Raw genomic sequence first — 19,229 nt, forward strand, 5'->3', positions numbered from 1 at the left:
CCCCTAAGGTCCTTGCCTGCCTCCACAGGCCTCCTGATCTCACCTCTCCTGGAACGCTGCATTTCTGCCCCTCTTGAACACAATGCTGAGAATGTGGCTAGGTCCATTCAATCAGAAGGAGATTTTGCAGCTCTTCTCTCCAGAAGCCTATGAAACAGAAAACTAAAACAGCACACAGCATGCTGAGGATTTAGTGTTAGGTTCTTTTTAGCTGTATTAGAAAGAATGCAGCCAATCAGGGATCGTGGCACCTCTTAGGTTCCCCTTCTGAATAATGAAGTCTTTCCCAAGGGTGCTTCTGACTGCAGGTTGCCTAAGTCATGATCTGGGAGCTCCTTTCTTGCTCTCCGTGTTAAAAATGGTGGGAAACCAGCCAGTTCCTCAAGCAGCTTGCCTGGGTAAGTGCCTTAAGTTTTACAGAGTGAATCTGAAGCTTTTGTTGACCTTGATTTCCCTGACGAATGAAATTTCTTCAAAGAGCCCCTTCAGAGGTCCCATCTGATCTGCTGAAATGACAATTCACCAATCCCCTGTCTAAAATAAAGATTGCCAAAGCAGTCTTTTCCACCTGCAGATTTTTGTTTCTTGAAGTCCACAATAGATTTGAAGGGTAATTTAAGAGAATCAAAGACCTTGAGGGACAGTACTAGTGAAGTCTAGACGGACAACACCCACACCCTTTCCTTCCTCACTAAGCTGGTCACCTTGTCATGGAAGCCAATGATTTGGCCAATCTAACTCCTGTATCTTTCTGTGTGGAAATCTTACCATTTGTTTTCCTGTTGTTTGCTGTGGCCCTCTACCAAAACTGGTGTCAAACTGAGCTAGATGCTAGAGGCAGTAGGCTACTCACTAGAATAAAAGTTACTTAGGTAAGGAAAGTTCACAGAACCCTGTCTCTGTCATTACCCTTCAAACACTCACATTAAAGTATTGTTTAATTGTTTCCTTGTTCAAGTGTAAAAAAAACCTCAAAGTGTGGTGCACAGGGATGCCAGCAAATAAAATAACATTTTGCACACAAATCCCAATCAGAAATACACTTGCAGTGTATTTCTGTATATAGGACCTTTCTTATGCATAAATCTGATTTCACTGCATTTAATACTGTGGTTATAACTTATGTGGTTTTTGTCTTGTTCTTCCAAAATGCAGAGGACAAACTTTGTCAATATAACCAACTGGAGATATTGTTTTCCCTTCCCATTCAAATCTTGTACCATTATCAACAGGTATTTTAAATACATAAATACAGCAGAATCTGGTCCTTGATTAGGTTTTGGGTTTTTTTTATTTATGCTACAAAGACCACAAGATTCAGGGGTTGCCAAGGCAACACCTCTTCAACCTTCTTACATTTATGCTTTGATATTAAATCTCTCATTACACAAATGTATCACACCATCATTCAAGATGACAGGCTATTTTACAAATATGCCTTCAGATAACAGATATATTCTTCTACTAAGTAGGAGAGAAAGACTGGAATAAGGTTACCTTTCACTAAGGTGAAGAGAGGAGGGGCAAAATGGCATTCCAAGCTATACAGGCTTTAGTAGGACATTACTACTTTAATACGACTTTGCATCCTGAGCCTTCTATTACAGCCAATAAATTTTGTATTACTTGGCCAAAAATCCTCAAAACAAAAAGAAGGAAACAAAACCAAAAAACACCAACTGCATTACAGAAGTAGAGTCTGAGACTGAGATTCTAGAATTCCAAGTTACTGAATCTAACAACTGTGTATAAAAGCTTTACTGAACCACTGGAAATCTAATACTCCAGCACATGCTTTTTAGAACTACAAAGCAGGCAAAGTTTAATAAATCACAAAAGGCTTACTAGGAAACTACTGCAGGTTTTGAACCTAGATTTTGAGGTCTAAAGTGGTACTTAGCAATAAACCACTAGCCTTCTTTACTGAGCAGTATTCATTACATAGTACTCTACCTACAGTCATGCTCCAGGATCATTTGGCAAGGCCAGGGTCCTGCAGGAGGAGGGGTCTGTTACAACAATTACTTCTGCGTTGTCTTTTAGCCTGCAAGACTAAAGTCTGAGTTTCACCAGACTACAAACTGGTCCAGAATGAGTAAGACATGGAATGCTGAATGGGTTAGCAGCAGGATGGCAACAGGACAGCTCCAAATGTATCCCTCCAAACTCTTCCTTGTGTCCTAGCATTCTCTGTGCTGCCAGGAGGCTTTCAGAGATGCTGTCACAAACAATCAGCTAATTCTACATCATCTGCATGTATTTCAGTATAAGGTGAGAAAGCTGACTTTTCTAAAGAGAAGATTGTTACAAGAATATGCATAGATATTTGTAGGCATGGAGAAAGCACGAAAATTTAAATGATATCTGCTTATGTGCTTTTACTTCTTCCCTCACTCCCATTTCTGCCTTGTAATTTCCAGTTCAGCTTTTCTCACCGTGACCCCGTGATACGCCGACCATTCTCAGCAGTAAACAAAATAAATCCTACGGTGTGTCACCAAAGGAAAAGGAGAGAAATTCCCACTGGGGGGCGCATACAGTACTGGCAAAGCCATCGCTCCTTCATCCCGGCAATTATGTCAGCTCCAGGTCAGAGAGAGCAGCCCCCAGACTGCAATGACAAAAAAACACCGCTGACAGATACTTCAGTTGACTCTACCAGCAACTCCTCAATTACCACAGAGGGCCCGTTTGCAGGGTTTCTACAAAAAGAAATCTCTCCTCACTTGTGAAGAATGGCGCTGGAAAACGCTTTACACGGGATCATTTATGGGCTACACCATCTGCATTCCCTCAGCGCGCTGCTCAGCGTTCAGGGCATGGGCTGTCTTGGACCATCTGACTGCATCCAAAGCCTTGCTGTACTGTTTATAGAGCTAGTTTCACTACACAGCCAACTGCTGCTGTAATCCCAAAAGATCAAAGCGGTGTCAGACTGTGGATGTGCACAGAATTCCCGATTTCACACACAACAGAGGAATGTACCATTCATGCTGTTCCTTACTTCCCCCATCACTGTGTTGTTCTCTCACTCCCTAAACTGTTCAGGTGATGAATCAAATGACCAGTTTCTGGCTGCTCCAAATCCTTCAGGCTTCTATCACCTTTCTGTTTTGAATGTAGGAGACTCCAAAGAGCGCAAAATTCACAGCTGAAGGCTCCAGAATTTAAAACAAACAGCTGACCCAAAAAAAAAATTAAGCTTCTGAGAGACACATTCTATGTAGGACAACAAGAAGGCTGACATCAGAATCAGGTATCACACTACAATCCAGTCAGTCCTGACACATTTCCATATAAAATGGGCCATGGAAACTGGAGAAGAGCCAGGACAGCAGAAAACCTCCAAGGTTATTTTGCATAGGACTATGTAAATTCTTCACAAAGCTGAGGACTTTAGATCTGAACAATTTGCTTATAAACTTCCACCAGCACTAAAACTCATATAACTAGCTTTAGAACACAGCATGTTATTCTGAACAATATTGCTGAACAAGTAGTTGAATAAAATCAATTACTCGCCCTAGGGATTTTTAAAACATATGTTTTCTTAATTATTGTCAGTTATGCAGGTCAACAAAAAGGAAGATTGATTTCTGGATAAACAGAATAACTGTGATATTAAAATGTGGTGTGAAAAGAGAAATTGTAAATGAAAGCATTTTGACGCTCATTTTAGTGATATTATGGGAATATTCAAGAACTGCTTGCAATCAAGAAACTGTCACAGCCCCATCTGTCAATCAACAGCACCATGTAACAACCTCTCCAGACTTAATGCTCTTATTATTTACACCTTGCTGATCAGGATGGATTCCTTCTTGTCCAGCAATATATTTGTATTGATTAATGTAATATAATGACCATGCTGGTTGCATCAGCAATGCTAAAACAAATTGATCTTAGATGAAAAAGTCAAGTCAGTCTTATGTTTTCTGACCTAGTGCTGTCAACTCATCTGCTCATTGATACATGTTGCACCCCAAACTGGCCCTCAGTATCCAAAAAGCAGAGTAACCCTAGACCTATCCCTGTAGAGAATCAGGAAGGTGAAATAACATGTTTTCACTGTGAAACAGGCTCACTTCCGTAGTGTCAAACTACTTCTCAGCAGTGGCAAAAATAATGCAACTAACAATAATCATTTGTTGTTTGCTCCAGGAGAGAAATTTGTGCCATTTCCTAGGGAGCTTTTGTCTGTTTTCCACTATATTTTTTTTTCAGGCTTTTATGGGGAAGAATAAAATACTTTATGTCTTAGAATTTGGGATTTCTTAGCTTTTTCTCAGAGGAGATGGAAGAATCAAGAAAATGTCACCTTGCCCATGAAACGAGTGGTTGAGATCTGCAGCAGTGGTCAGTTCTTGGAAGAAATTGCATGCAAGCTTCTTTCCCTCCAAGTTCTTTTCCAAAAACACTGGCTAGGAAATCTGTATTTCCAGAATCAATCTATCCATACTGGTACATAAAATATAGGCAGGTATCTATTCCCTACCCTGACTAGAAGCACCATAGAGTAACAGAGCAAAGAGCCAGTAAGTTACACTCCATAAGCCACTCAAATATACGTGCTGAAAGCCATTTGTTGTGCTTCATCCTTCCCTCCTGTGGTCCCATCTGTAGCCACATAAATCAAGCAGTGACAGTTGCAGCATTTTTTCTTCTATGCCTTCCAGTTGCTCGTTCCCAAATCCTCACTCCTCCATGAGTAGATAAGCTATTATAAAGCTCTGTATACATACATACATGCACATATATATATACATATATATTCACATATAAGCCTTCTACTCTGAGAGAGGACAGGAAGATCCAAACAAAAGGAACAAAACTTTGTGAAAGGATGGTAAATGACAAGCCCTTGCATTCATACTGTGGCTATGCATGGATCTGGACTACAAAAGTATACTTTCCAAAACAATACACACGGGGTTAAGGAAGGTATATCTCCTAAAGACACTCCAGCAAAAACTGAAAGCAATTCCTGCGAAAGCTGCTGAAATGAGGGCAGATGTTACAGGAAGCATGTATATAAAGTATGTATGCCTATTTACATAGTATGCAGATGTATACACATCATTCTTCTAGTTTAAACTTCTAGTAGCAAATTCTATGAAAAAATAAACACAGAACACCACAGCTCTTCCAGAGATGAGCGAACAATGAATTAAATTCAACTCCTCACAGAATAATTTATTCAGTAAAACATAATACCACAATGTCTAGCGGTTTCTTAATTAAGTCTTAACTAATGATTCTCCACTTGTAAATTCAAAATTTGACTGCTGCTTTTTTTTATAAGATGTTCACAATTTTCTATCAGCATGGCAAAGAGTTACTGAAACACTCATCTGTGAAGCTTTTCCCACAGCATTTTCCCATTGTATTCCTGTTACCACTTATGTTTAACATCAGAAATATATTCTTAAGCACTTCCTTGCTTGCATTATCATAGATTATCACAGATAATACAGGCCAAGTTCCAAGAAAAGCACTAAGTATATGAAACAGGTAATGAATAATCTGTCTAGACAAGAGATGCGCCAACACTGTTCCTCTTCTCTCTGTTCTGCCAGCTGCTAACAGCTTGGATAGCAAGCTGAATACTTGTTAATGCTTACATCTCTTATAGTAGGAAAAAAATTAATTAGATTTGTCAAAACCAATAAAAACTTAAAACTTGCCAACATCTATTTAAGGATAAAATCCCCAGTCTACTGACTGGTTCTAATGGTGAGCAAAGCCAAGGGCTATTTCTCATTCTTATCTGGCACACAGATTAATCAGCAAGCCCCAAGTAACACGTGACACTCACCTGGTGCAGCTTTTGCCAAAATTCAGGTCCATCCTCCATTTTTCTTAAGCTCGGTGGAATGTACCAAAAGCAGACGTTTGCATACTCTGGCTAAACAAGAGAACAAGTGATTGTTTATAAGATGCAATAGGGACACATATCACAGCTTTTAAAAGAGTTCTGCTTTATTTTTTGTGAGGGTGAAACCTTTGAGTTTATACCCTTTCCTTTACAGCTTCCTTCTCAAAGTCACCTTTTGTTTCCTTTTTTTTGAAACTATTTTTGAAAATAATTTTTCATATCATCCATTCCTCTTCCTGCTGCCAGGGGCTCTTTTTTAATTTCTTCTTCCTACAGCCACCTTTAACTCTGTTTTACTCAGTAAAAAAAACTTTGGCTAGAAAAAGTATAAGAGAAGGTAAGTTACAGAATTCATATTTGAAGCAACTTGAAAGAATACATTTTCTTTTTAGTGTTTGGGGGGTTTTAAATGGAAATTTCCAATTATGCCTTTTATACAAAACACAAAAACTCAATTTTAGTGGCCATTTAGCACTTTCACATCTCGTCATTTTTCTACTGAACAATGCCAATCTCCTCTCATATCATACAGCACACTATATAGTGCTGGAGTTAATGCTGAATTTCTCAATTTCCACATTTTATAAGAATCTCAAGACCTCTTGCAGGGTGTGCACCATATCCTGAATGTATCCTGTCTAATATCTAAGCAGGCCTTTTGAGCAAAGACTGAGACTTCACATGTCTGTTTCTCTCCAGGGAAATTTTGCCTTTAAACTCAGCAGAGTTAGCTGCAGGGCTCCCAGCAAAAGTGGCTGTTCTCCATGCATCATAAAATAAGGCATTTTGTGCTTATGAGGTTTCTGTATCATATATGACTGAGAAAATGTTCCCAGCAGGCCAGTCCAATATCTCTACATTTCCTGCTAATTTGGAACTTTTTCTTTTTTTGTTTACCAGTATAGAGAACAATAATATGAGGAAGAGATACACCTTGTGATGCCATCCCACACAATCCATAAATCACTAAGTCAATCTTGATCTCCACTATTTGCAGCACAGCATTCAGATGGCAACTAGATTATAATATGGATTCTGATCATTTGGATTGTGAACTCACACGCCCCACTCCTCTCCCACATACCATCCTCATCAGTACCAGAGGAAAGAAAAAAACACTGTTAAAAGGGAGCTTGGTAGCTGAATCACACCATCTCTTTGCCCCACTGTGGATGTGGCTGCTATTATAATCCCAGGCAGTCTCCTGAATGAGGAGATCCCACCAGCTGAGACGTTCTTCCATGAAAGGCCACTGAGAGCTGCTTATATCATTTTCTGCTTCATTCAAAGAATGCATTAAAGACAGTGAAATCATCAAGAGGAATATCATTGTCAGCAGGAAACTGAGCTGCAAACCTGCCGTGTGCTGCTGCTGAATGGAATAAAGATCAGTTCTTAAAGTCCCATTTCTTCCCCCAAAGAGCTTGCTTTGAGTACACATGTAAATACATATTCTGAAAAGGCAGTGCCTTCCCCATAAGAACAAGGACTAGCTCAGTGTTGCAGGGTTTATTGCAAAACTATTTAACTATTTAAAACTATTTAAAATCTGGCAGGAGCAGACAGATGGCATACATTACCATATTGCCATTGCCTCTATTGCCTTCTTGATTATCTCAGTTTCCTTTCACACATCAAATACATCAATGCCCTCTGAAAATACCATTCATCCTAGAGAACTACCCCCAGCTGTGCTTCACACTCTATTTCTGGGTGTCTTGTCACAGGTCTTACTCAAGCAGGTAAGCAATTTTACCACAGAAGAGTTCAAGATGACTCAAGCACAAGTGGCATTTCCAGGCCATAGAGCAATTCTCATTACAGGCTTTTCCTCACTGCATGAATCAGAGGATCATTTTCCTGAGATCCTTGTCTGAAGCCCATCTTCCCTTCAGAGAGGCCTTGCACAGCTGGGCTCTCTGCCTCATAGCATCTCTTCTTTGAATTCTCATTGCTTATCCCCTGCACTCCTGAAAACTTTCTTAACCCTTTCAACTTCTCAACTCACATAAATACTCATAGGACTCAAGAAGCTCAACTTCTTTCCCACAGTCCATACTACAACACTCCTTTCAAAACCACTTTAAATCCAGGTGCCCCATTTCTGCAGGAACTACACAGCAGCCTCTGCTCTTCTCAACTTCTTTCCCACAGTCCATACTACAACACTCCTTTCAAAACCACTTTAAATCCAGGTGCCCCATTCCTGCAGGGCATTCCTACACAGCAGCCTCTGCTCTCACCACGAGTTTTCACATCTCTAACAGATCTGGGCTTGCTGCTAAGGTCGACAATAACAAGTAATGGACAGCTTTTAACAGAGTTGCCACTTTACTGACCCCATCCTGTGCTGCTGGCCTAAAATTCTTCAACTGATCAGCAGTCTTCAAAGTTGAAGAGAAAAATTTACATTGTATGAATAGTATAAAATATTTTTCATATTTTGTACTTTGTCTAGCCTAACCTGGAATGCTCATGGTGGCATTTACTCTATTTCCCATCCTTCTCCATGTACTCTCTTCCTCCTGATCCCACACAGCTGCCTGTGTTTCATACAAGCACACTTTCAACAATGCAAAAGGTTTTTATAAAAATGACTGGTCTTTGCAACATCCTCCCATATCAGGCTCATTAACCAAAGAGCTGAGGACAGCTGGAAAAACAGTACTCAAGCTCTTTTCCCTTCACCCACTCTCCCCCAAGCAAGATCTCCAAACAGGAAATAAGCTGACAGGTTTAGTAAAACAAGTGAAACACACAACTTTTTGGGTAGTTTTTAGGAAGACAAGAGTTGAAGTAGAACTAGGGGAAAAAATATGGACTTTAACAATGAAAAGTCCATTTCTAGGATCAAACTATTTTTTCATCCAGCACACAATCTTATTTGTAGGTCTGGCAAGCACTGCTTTTTTACAGCCAGCCTCTTCACTGTCACAGAAAAGTGCCCCATCTACACCCCTGAGGCAATACAGGACCAGAAGCTTAGAAATGAGGTAGAATGATGGTAGAGAACATAATCCATGTTATGTGTGTCCAATCATATCTGTGAACCTCCAATACACACACTTACTAGATTAGATAATTTAAATACAAATTGGTAATTGACTGAAAAAACCAAAATCAAACAACTGAGGCTTCCTAACAATAGCAACAACAGTTCAGTTCTCATTTCACTTACCTCTAAAAGAAGCTGGAACCCCTCTCTTTTTTTAATTTCCTCCACTAGATATCTGTAATTTAAAAATTAGTGGTTTAAAGCATAGAACAATACACACAGACAACAGCAAAACAACAGGGTCTTAAACACGTAGTCCTTTTTCAGGTTGTTTTTTTTTTTTGTTTTTATTCATACTTAGCAAACAGAGTTAAACCTCATTTCTACCTGCTGTGAAAATGCAATAGCTATCAGTTTCTGGAAACAAAAGAAGGCTACAGCTAGCTAAGGAGCACTAAGGAGATGCCAAATTCTGTCCTCGGGCACAGATTTTCAGCAGAGCCACATGTCACAAATTGATCCTATTTGCATCAAGTTGTGAACTTTCCCACTGCAAATTAATACCTCCATCCCTTGTTCTCAAGTGCCAATGCTGGGCTGCCATGTTATTTCATGGTCACTCTGACACATCTGGCATTGTACTACTACCAGGATATCCTAGCTTAGCCCAGAATTTAAATATTTGAACATACCTCAAACTCAGCAATTTTCCCAGTCCTGCCCACATTCTACATGGTACAACAGAACAACTTCCCATTCAGTGGGCCACTGCTGATGTACAGCAATCCCTGGACCTCCTATGCTTACAGGGTATTAAAATGGGAATTTCTTTTCTTTCTCACCTGCCACATGTGAACAACACAGAAGCCTTCAATGGAGAGGTAAGTTTGAATCAAAGTTTTGGATACAAAGAGCTCCAATTTACAGATTTTTTTAAAAACATGACCACAACTTTGCCATGGCACATATCACACAAGAATTCTGAAGCCAAGAGGACGTAGATGGGAATTCTCTCTTCTCCCCTCGCTCAAAGCCTTACAAAGAAAAATTTCAACAAATTCACTTCAAATTCACACTGCTTTTCCATGCCAACAAAATTTTGTCTTTCACATGAAAATATTGCTGTCTAACATTAATAAACCTGACGCAGTTAAACTACTGAATGTGCACAAATCTGTTCTTCTCTTGCATTCACTATTTGGCATTTTCCTCTCTGAAGCTGCATTACTGATCGTCACACTAGTAATTCTTTTCGGTGAGAAACATTGTGAGAATAACCTCCTTTGGTCCTACCCACACACCTGACACTTGCCCCCAGCAGGGACACCCCTAGCACAGCTGTCCCTGCACTGCCTTCTCCTCAGCAGACACACTGCAGAAAGGCTGGCTGGGCAAGCAATAAGCAATACCCTAGATGGCATGCATTTTTGCAAACAGCGCCTGGGGAGTTGTCACGCTGTTTATCATGGCCAAGTGCTGTGCCTGTGACTCATTGCCTCCCAGCACACAGCCCAGCACAGGCAGCGCTGCGGTGGAGGGCCAGTGCCCACGGCACACAGCCCAGGGGTTGTGCTGTGCACTGGCAGGGGTTTCCTCTCCCTGGAACAAGTCATGGTTCTGGTCGTTTCGGCCATCAACATTCAGATCCTCCTGTGTGCACTTGTTTGTTATCTGGCTGTTAATATCCACACTACTGCTTAGGCTGAGAGACATGATTATCTGTAAGGTAATTATCTTATGTCAAACAAGCTTGCTGCTTCTGTCCTGTTTATTACAGGATATTTGTCTGTGCCATAAAACCAATATTCAGCAACATCAGCAGGCTATTCATATCACAGTGGCCTTCAATTAATATTTTCTTTTAATAAATTATGAAAGCAAACCCTATGCATAATCACTTTCCTTTTTGTTTTTAAGGTCTTGAATTGTTAGAGCAATTTTGCAATACTTAATATCTTTCCCCCTTACCTCAAGTGCCTTTATTTTATATTCCCTAGGTATAAAATCTGACATAGGCTACCTGGTATCAGTCAGGTTCACAACACTTTTAATCATGTTCTTAACTATGCTGCCAATAACCTAAGAAGGCAGCTGTTAGAAAATCCATTGCCCATGATTTATCTTGCCAGGATCATTTGATGGCAGTGGAGCAATTTACTTTGTGTATCTCTCCACAGCTGACAGTGAAGTTTTATTATCATGTCACAATTGTAGTATGTTAGAGGGGCTTGAGTCTTAGTGAAGACCAAAGTACACAGAGAAATGTCATTTGCTGTGATTAAGCCTTGCAGAAAATGAGGGGTGGAGATCTGCCATGGAAGTAGACATATGTCAGCTAACAGTGGGTGTCAAAAGAGGAAACAGGCAGAAAAATTCCAAAGAAGATGAAGCATAAAATGCAGAGGTGCTTATGTAGTAACTATAGTTGCATTGTAAATGCAGTTTACATCTCTTTTCTTTTTAGTGTACTTTAGAAAGCAACATCCCCTACATCAAAGATAACTGGGGGGAAGAAAATATGCAAAAAAAATCTGAAGCAATCAGCAGGATGCTTTACATATTTAAAAAGCAGGCCTTTCCAAATAGACAGCATCACAATGTTCCCGGGATATTTAATACCCTGAAAGCATGATTCATCTTTAGAACAAGAAGATACTACTGGAACAGCCAATGGGCAAAGTTTGCTGCATCAGAAATACATGCCTGCAATTACCCTAAAACCTTTGCAGCTCTGCTTGACTACAAAAAGCAATCTTGCCCTTGCCTTTAAATTCTATAGTCAGCAGACTAATTCCAGAATTAATCCAGGTCTTTTTTCAGGAACACTGAAATACTACCCTTGCAATTGAAGTAACATCTAATGCAACAAAAGAGGAGAAAGGCTGCACGTCTGAGTAGCTGGTAAACCTGGTACAGGGCCCATGTCCATGCAAACTCAAGCTGGCAATGCCACCATTGTGAAGAACCTATTTCATCAGATAATGTCTAAAAATTAAATTTCTTCCTAATGGAAAAACAAACCAAAACCAGGAGAGACAAGCCAGTCACTCCTTAGAAGTGTTACCATCTGAATCCCAATGTAGAACAGAAATATCGATCCCAGCAAGGTCATTAATCACTACACAGTCAGTCAAATGACCTTGGCCAGTGACCTTGATAAGGCTGAATTCTCCTACTGATAGTGGAAAGAATTACTTACTCTGAGCAGACAAAGAACAGTACAATGCTTTGCAACAAAAACAAGGTGCAATTTAACCAGAACATATTAAAAAAGACATAACCAGCCAGAAAACTAACTGGCTTTAAAGAAACCAAACAGAGAAAAAGTCACAACTTTTTTTGGTCCCACTGGTTTTGGTTCTTTCTTTTTATTCCTTTCAAATCCACTCTAGGTTTAGACCAGGGGTATTTTTATATTTTTATTTTCTCTTTAAGTAACTTCATTAGTGTCAGACTATTCCTTTAATTTTATTGAAGTAAACATTCAATTCTTTTCTTCTTGTTATTTCCTATAAAAAGTAAAATGTCAATACCAATTATTTGACTTAAAGCAGTGTGTAGCTAGCTTGGTGTAGTTTTCATTGTGCTTTGTCTTGTATAAATTCTGAACAAACATTTTACTTAAAGTGAACTTTTTTTAATGGGTCATTATCTTATTTCAAAATTATTTCTTCTAAGAGAAGAGAAAACCACCTGTGTATGGAAGTCTCTTCCCAGAAATTAAGACATCACAATCACTTTATAAACATCTGCTACCAAAAATTTTGCTGAATTCACTTGTGAAACTCAGTTCTGCAAGACCAAAAACTTAATGAAATTGAAGAGGACAGGTGTGGGGAAGATCACAAGAAAAAGCTGTTTCAGTCCCTAATAGAACATACTGTAAGCCTTAAGAACTTCAGCAAACTTGAGAAAAACCACTCAGTATGTCAGAACAATATTGCTTACACACTAGTTCCTAATATTAACACAGTGTCCTCATATGAGTTTTCCATGATCAGTTTTTTGCATTTCCTCTTTCACAAGGAATGACATGAACAGCAAACTTTGGCTCCTGCCAGACACAGCTTGGATTCTGGCACATAGAACTTCTTTTACAGCAACACCAGAATACACAGTTGAACTAAAAAGAACGTGTTTTAGTAACTCTCTCCGATGTGTGTAGTTCTGGTAACATAAATGCTCCACAATACAGACAGCCTAATTTTGACTTCCATGTTTGCCAACATTTATGCTTATTGCTAAAAGCAATAACTACTATTAAATATTGTAGCAAATGTAATAACATTAATTATTATCGTTATTAGTTCCACCTATTATACACAAACAAAAGGATAGAGGCAAAATGTAACAATGGGGTCTGTTCCAGGATATGGAATATGAGCAGTGCCAATATTTCAGTCTAGACATACTTAAAACTGTAAGGTGGTACCTCGTCAAAGCCAGCGCCCTGTTCACTCTCTCCTCAAGGCCCGTAGTTCCCAACGCTTTCCACATCAGCCAGAATTTGAATGCATCCGGACGCCTGCTGCACTGAATGGACTTGTCACCAGTGTCGTAGCTGACATCGTAGAACTTGTCCTGCTGGAACAGGTAAGCAGCCTCGGCAGAGTAGCACTTCTTCAGGAGGCCCTGCAAGGAAACACGATAGAGGCTTTGATTGGTGATAAGCATTTTCAACCTCCTCACAAGCCAAAGTCTTTGTCTGTATCAAATGCTTGTTAAAATAGATCTGGATATGCAGGACACTATCCAAAGTTTATGGTGGATAAGAATCCTGGATTAGCCTAAAATCAGTGAATTCATACTGACAACCAACATTTATTTATTATTATTTTCTTCATAATGTCATGGAAAATCAGCAGGTGGAAGTAGAATTTTGACTCAGATCTCAAGAAATCATGGGAGTGGGTACCACAGAAACAGGTGCCCTAAAATATATATGGATGTGAAAAAGAGAGAAGGAGACACCTATGTCCACTGCTCCAGTCTTTAGATTACAGAATCACAGAGTATTTTAGGTTGGAAGGGACCCACAAGGATCACTGAGTCCAATCCAAGTGAATGGCTCATACAGGGACTGAGCCCACAGTCTTGGCATTATAAGCACCATGATCAAAAACAACCCCTGAGGAACTTCACATGTTCAAAAATGGAACTTCCTACATGTCCACAAATGGCTCAATCCATTCCTGCTTTGTTTAGTTGCAGATAGGGAAGATTTTAGCACAAAGAAATAAATGTTTAGCCCTTACCACCAAACAGTCACTGTGGATTTAGCATAGGCTGGCTGTTTGAGCAGAAAAACCACAAGGAGATTAGTACAACCCATTATTTTTTTTTTCTCTTTCACATTTCAGACAAATGTAACATTTGAAAATAAACCTAAGAAGATATACTTTCATATATGCTAAACATGATTTCTAAATGAAACTATTTTTATTCAGCAATCTCCAGCCTACAGCTTCTGAGGGACAACCTGGGCAGAGATGAGCAGCACAAAACAGAAAAAGATTAATGAGTGATGCGGCAGGTTCCAGCAGAGAACAAGGCTGGGAAACAGAAAGCACAGAGGCTGTTACAGATTTAAAGGTGCAGAGGAAGAGAAGAAACATAGCACTGGCCTTTGGTTGAAGAATGAAATATCAAAATATCCTCAGTAAAACTATGAAGTAGAGAGAAGGACTGGTAGAAAGCAGGTCACCAGAACAGCGATGAGGGTGGCCCTATGAGAGGCCCAGGAGACAGAAAATGTGGATCTGTCAGTGCTAAGAAGAGCACAACTCATTTTCCAACTCAATCTCACTCTTCAATTTGAGCAAACAAAAAAAGCATTTCTCATTTTGCCCTGTTCTCTGCAGCTGCTGCAAGTTTGATTTTAAAATGGCACAGTGTCTGATATCACTCTTAATCAAAGTGTCCTATTCCCACAACAGAGGTACAACTCTTGATCTACATTCCAATATCCTACTTATGACTTTGGGACTGGCATAAAATGGAGTAAAAAGGTCAAGACAAAAAAAAATTAATGAACTGGCATACACAGAATAACTCTGCCTCTCTCCTAGACTTTTCAATTCCCTCCAAAAAAGCAAATCAAATAAAAAACCCCACCTACACACGTAATAATAGAGCACTAAAGGACAACACCACCAAGGTTTCTCCATAACTTCTGTACGGGTTTAAAAATCCCATTGTAATATTTAATAAAAGTACAGCAAATTTGGTCTGAACTCTTTAGTCACAGGAGCAGCACATTTGGCCTGGTGAAAAGACAGTTTTTATGACAGCTTGGGGGAAAAGTGTCGGGTGTCTGCTCTCCCTTTGCAGAGTGATAATGTGCAGCTGCAGCACAGGGTAGCCACAGCTGGAAAGCCAATGGTGGATGCAGTGTTTTGCAACATCTAAGATTCTAACACCTACTTTCCAATTTTCTCAAATAACGAAAGGCAAGAAGATAACATTAGAAACGACAGAAGAGTCAAGCACTGAGTCATCCATACTTTTGCGATTTTTCTACAGCTTTTTTTAACTCTGGCTAGCAGCTGCACAACAAGAAACAGGAGTCATTCTGTCAAGACATTGTGCTCCATTCATTTAGACCTTCATACCTTCACTTTCAGGAGAATAACAAGTTTACTAGACATAGTGTTTAAAAAAAGAAAAAACAAGCAAAAAGGCAGCAACATGCACAAATTTAAACTAATTGCTTTGTCTCTTACTGACTTAAAATGTTGAATGATGTATCTGCAGTGTGTGTACAGCAGGGTTGATCAATGAGGCACTACCTTCTGCCTTATCAGAACGCAATGCAGGCTGCACAATAGAGGATGTCACAGAATAGTAGTTCCCCTCATGCCTGTCATCTGATAAATAGTAACCACTGCTTATCAGAAGAAACCTAAACGCAGTTGGCAATATTACAAAAGACTGAGAAGTTCACTTAAGATGACAGGACATTTGCAGAGTTACATAGTTTAAAAAAAAATGCTCTAGAAGGAAAATCAACAAATATTTTGATGGCCCTGAGTCAGCTTGTATTGTTGGTAATGTAGTTCATTATTAAAAAAAAAAAACGCAGGTACTGTCTTCATCTCCTGGTGCATCTGAAGCTGACAATACGTGTGGCTTTATGATCCTTTTCCACCTGCTTATCTTACTAAGAATGCAACATGCTCAGGAAATCCTGCTGAAGATACTGATACTATCAATCTCCAGAGCAAGTACAGTGACATCCTCCTGCATATCACTAGAGCAGAGAGGAAAAGAAACAAAAATCATCCTTTGTGAGAAAGAGATAAATATCCAAGAAGAAAGGTGGAGGAGAAAGAGAAGGGAAAAGAAAGGGAATAGAAGACAAAAAAGTCATCTCAATTTTTCTTGTAAAATGATGGAAAAGTAGAAGGAAAAAGAAAGGAAAGAAATATGCCTTAAATGTGCTTTCTAACTCAGCATTCTCAGTCCCAACAAGATCCCAACAGTTTTCCACACAGTAACTGAGCTGCTACATCTGCTCAGAAGAATTGCAAAAGTTTCATTAGAACTGCCCCATTGGACAACCTTGAGTTCCTTTCTTCAGCATCTTTTATCTTTCTACCCTTTTTAATGCAAGCTCTCAGCCTTATCGTCAGTCTGTTAAAGTTCAGGAAATGGAAATACTATTTTCATAGAGGCCCCAGTCCACTATGAAGTTTCAAAGAGCTTCTGATTTTGATGAAGTCTATGTAGAATTTTTGTGTTCTAATTAATAGAAAATTGATGAAAAAATATCGATACTGAATGCAAGAGCTCCTGTTTCATAATTCAATATATTTTTCTCATTGAAGAGACGTACCTACAGCAAGTCTTCTGATCTCTTTCCATTTCCATTGCTAGTTAAGAGTGAATTTCAATTTCATTAATAAAATATCTTTTTCCCCAAGACAAGCCTCTCCCTGATTTGCCTTTTCTGAGGCAATAAGGACAATCTTTTGACTAGCATACTTGAAAATTGTCAAAAGCAGTTTAGTATTAAAGGACATTACAGCAATGTGTTTCAAGGGGTGAAAAGGAGCTCTCAGTTGTATTAAACCCAAGCAAAAGCATTGAGAATAGAGCATTTCCTGCAGCTGCTCTGGAGGGGAACCAGGGAAGTAGATATCTCTATGATATTGCTAATGATGAGGAAGAGATTACATGTGGATGGCTGCCATCATCACCTGCACTAAAATATATCCTGCACTAAAATGAGATTTCATTAGCTACATTGAGACTTCATTCCTAACTAATAAGTAAAAATTCTGCTTATTACCTAGAACTGATTCTAAATTACCTAAACTAGTGCTTCACTCTCATGAATCAGAGAACTTCGGTACTGGTGATAAACAGTAGTTCTCTGTTTATGTGTGTAGATAATATTCACACAGATATGGATGACAGCAAGGACAAAGTGAAGTAGCTCCGTGGTTTTTAAGGGAGTATGTACAACCCAACACCAATTCCTAGCATTTTGAGAACATATAAGACCAAAACTGGCTTCACCAATGTTTTGAGATTATTGGTCCATCTAGCTTTGCATTTAAACAGTCACTACAATTCATAATTCAGCAATAGCAGTGTTTTCTAAGACTATCTTGGAGAGGTGATGTAAGTTACTCAGGGCATGGCAGTGAAAAAGGAATTGCTGAGCACTTCTTGAGTACTTTAAGAACTGAAGAACTACAGCCATTGATCTGAGCTTTTACAAAGGATTAGCCAATCTTTCTTTCCCTTTGGTGAAATTGCTTCTCTCTTCTAATCAAGTCAAACACTTATATCTCTTTTCTGTGTCTACCTTCCTTGGAAATATTCCAATTTTGCTTCACTAAGGCTGGAAGATACTCTTTTATCAGCATTTCACTGCAGTTAATCTTTTTTATTTTTCAGGGTTTTTTTAAAAAATCTGTACAAGAAAATATTTAATTACAATGTTTCATTCTAACAAGCCAGTTCCAGTGTATTAAATATACTAATACTGCTAAACCCTATTGAAGAAATATGGCAAAAGAAAAACCCAAAGAAAAAAAAAACAAAACACTATTACCTATGTTAATGGGAAATTATAGTGTTACCAGAACAACTGAAATGTGATGGCATCTTCTAAAGATTATCTTTCATACAGAAAGTACAAAAGAAAACAAGAAAAACTGAAGGGGATTAATTTGCTCACTTATAATCAACTAAGACTAATTCTGAAGTATTCTAAATTTCCAAATGGACCTCAAAGCAAATGGGAAGATGGGCTAACAAAACTTCCTTAATCAGTCTTTCAAAGGGAGACAGGGTAATCCATAAATGGGACTTAACGTTCATAATTAACATTTTGCTGTTTTGATTTCTTGGATAATTCAGAACTTCAGAATCTACATGAGGTTCCTTGAACATTCACTCACAGAGCAGTGTGTGCCAGACTCTTCCAGCACACATCTCAGCATCCAGCTCCCACTGATGCATCCTAACCACAGTGTGAAGGAGTTATGTTCACATACAAACGTGTACTTCATCTTAGCCATAGGTATTTATGTGCTTTAGAAGAAGTGGAACAAGCTTCCAAGTGAGAAACTGATACATGTACTTTTCCCTTCTCTTACTGGTGCAAAAATAGCATTTTCAATGGGAAACTGGATTCAGCTGCCTCTTCTGGTATGGAGAGGATCAAAGTGAAGCAACACTTCTCTGTCAAAGTGTCTCAAATATGCATTTGATCTTTTTTTCTTAAGGATTTATATTCCAGCTAGTTAATAAGAAAGTACTCAAATCTGTATGTGTGTCTGTTTGCATATAAAGACTTCACTGGCACATACACAGAATGAGTAAGAGCCGATTTTCCAGGAATTAAACACAGAGTAAAACAACCTTTCTTCCCAATGCAGACAAATCTTCTGCATTCCAGAACATGTCTCACTGTACAACAGGATCTGATGCTGTGATCAGATCTGAAAACTTCTGTTTTCACCCCTCAAAGACCTAAGATTCAGCTTTACAAGTATTTCTAACACAATATTGCCTAGCTGTGGTTTAACAGGGGAATGGGATCACTCTACCAGACCTTACACTGCACAGAAGGGAACCACAAAAAGGCTGCCAGAGCCCTGAAGTTGGAACAGTGTCCATAAAGCAACTTGAAAGGCTAGAGCAGCTAGAACAGTTCAACCCCCTACATTTCCTTCCTTTGTCTTCCTGAGAAATTTCCACTATTCAGTCCAAGTAGCCTAATCATTGCCTGGGGCGATATCTATGTACTGGGCCTAATTAGTTAAAAATACAGCACTGAAATCTTCCCAAGCCTGCAATTAAGACACTGCATTAATCTTAGTCAATATCTTTATTCTGTTTGTTTTT

At 39.1% G+C, this 19,229-nt stretch overlaps 1 protein-coding gene across 2 annotated transcripts in view; it reads right to left on the reverse strand.

The window, feature by feature from the left end:
- Positions 1 to 19,229, reverse strand: part of GADL1 (glutamate decarboxylase like 1) — an 83,731-nt gene that overhangs the window by 29,268 nt on the left and 35,234 nt on the right. The window contains exons 12-14 of one of the 2 annotated variants that reach the window (XM_041466648.1): positions 13,303 to 13,502; positions 9,054 to 9,105; positions 5,816 to 5,905 (exon numbers count right to left, since the gene is read on the reverse strand). In XM_041466648.1, coding sequence (XP_041322582.1) covers positions 5,816 to 5,905; positions 9,054 to 9,105; positions 13,303 to 13,502 — 342 coding nt within the window. The remainder of the gene's footprint in view (positions 1 to 5,815; positions 5,906 to 9,053; positions 9,106 to 13,302; positions 13,503 to 19,229) is intronic. The other variant, XM_041466649.1, reaches the window with a different exon arrangement.

The sequence above is a fragment of the Pyrgilauda ruficollis genome, unplaced genomic scaffold (genome assembly GCF_017590135.1).
Source record: "Pyrgilauda ruficollis isolate IOZ18807 unplaced genomic scaffold, ASM1759013v1 scaffold2, whole genome shotgun sequence".
Lineage (NCBI taxonomy): Eukaryota > Metazoa > Chordata > Aves > Passeriformes > Passeridae > Pyrgilauda > Pyrgilauda ruficollis.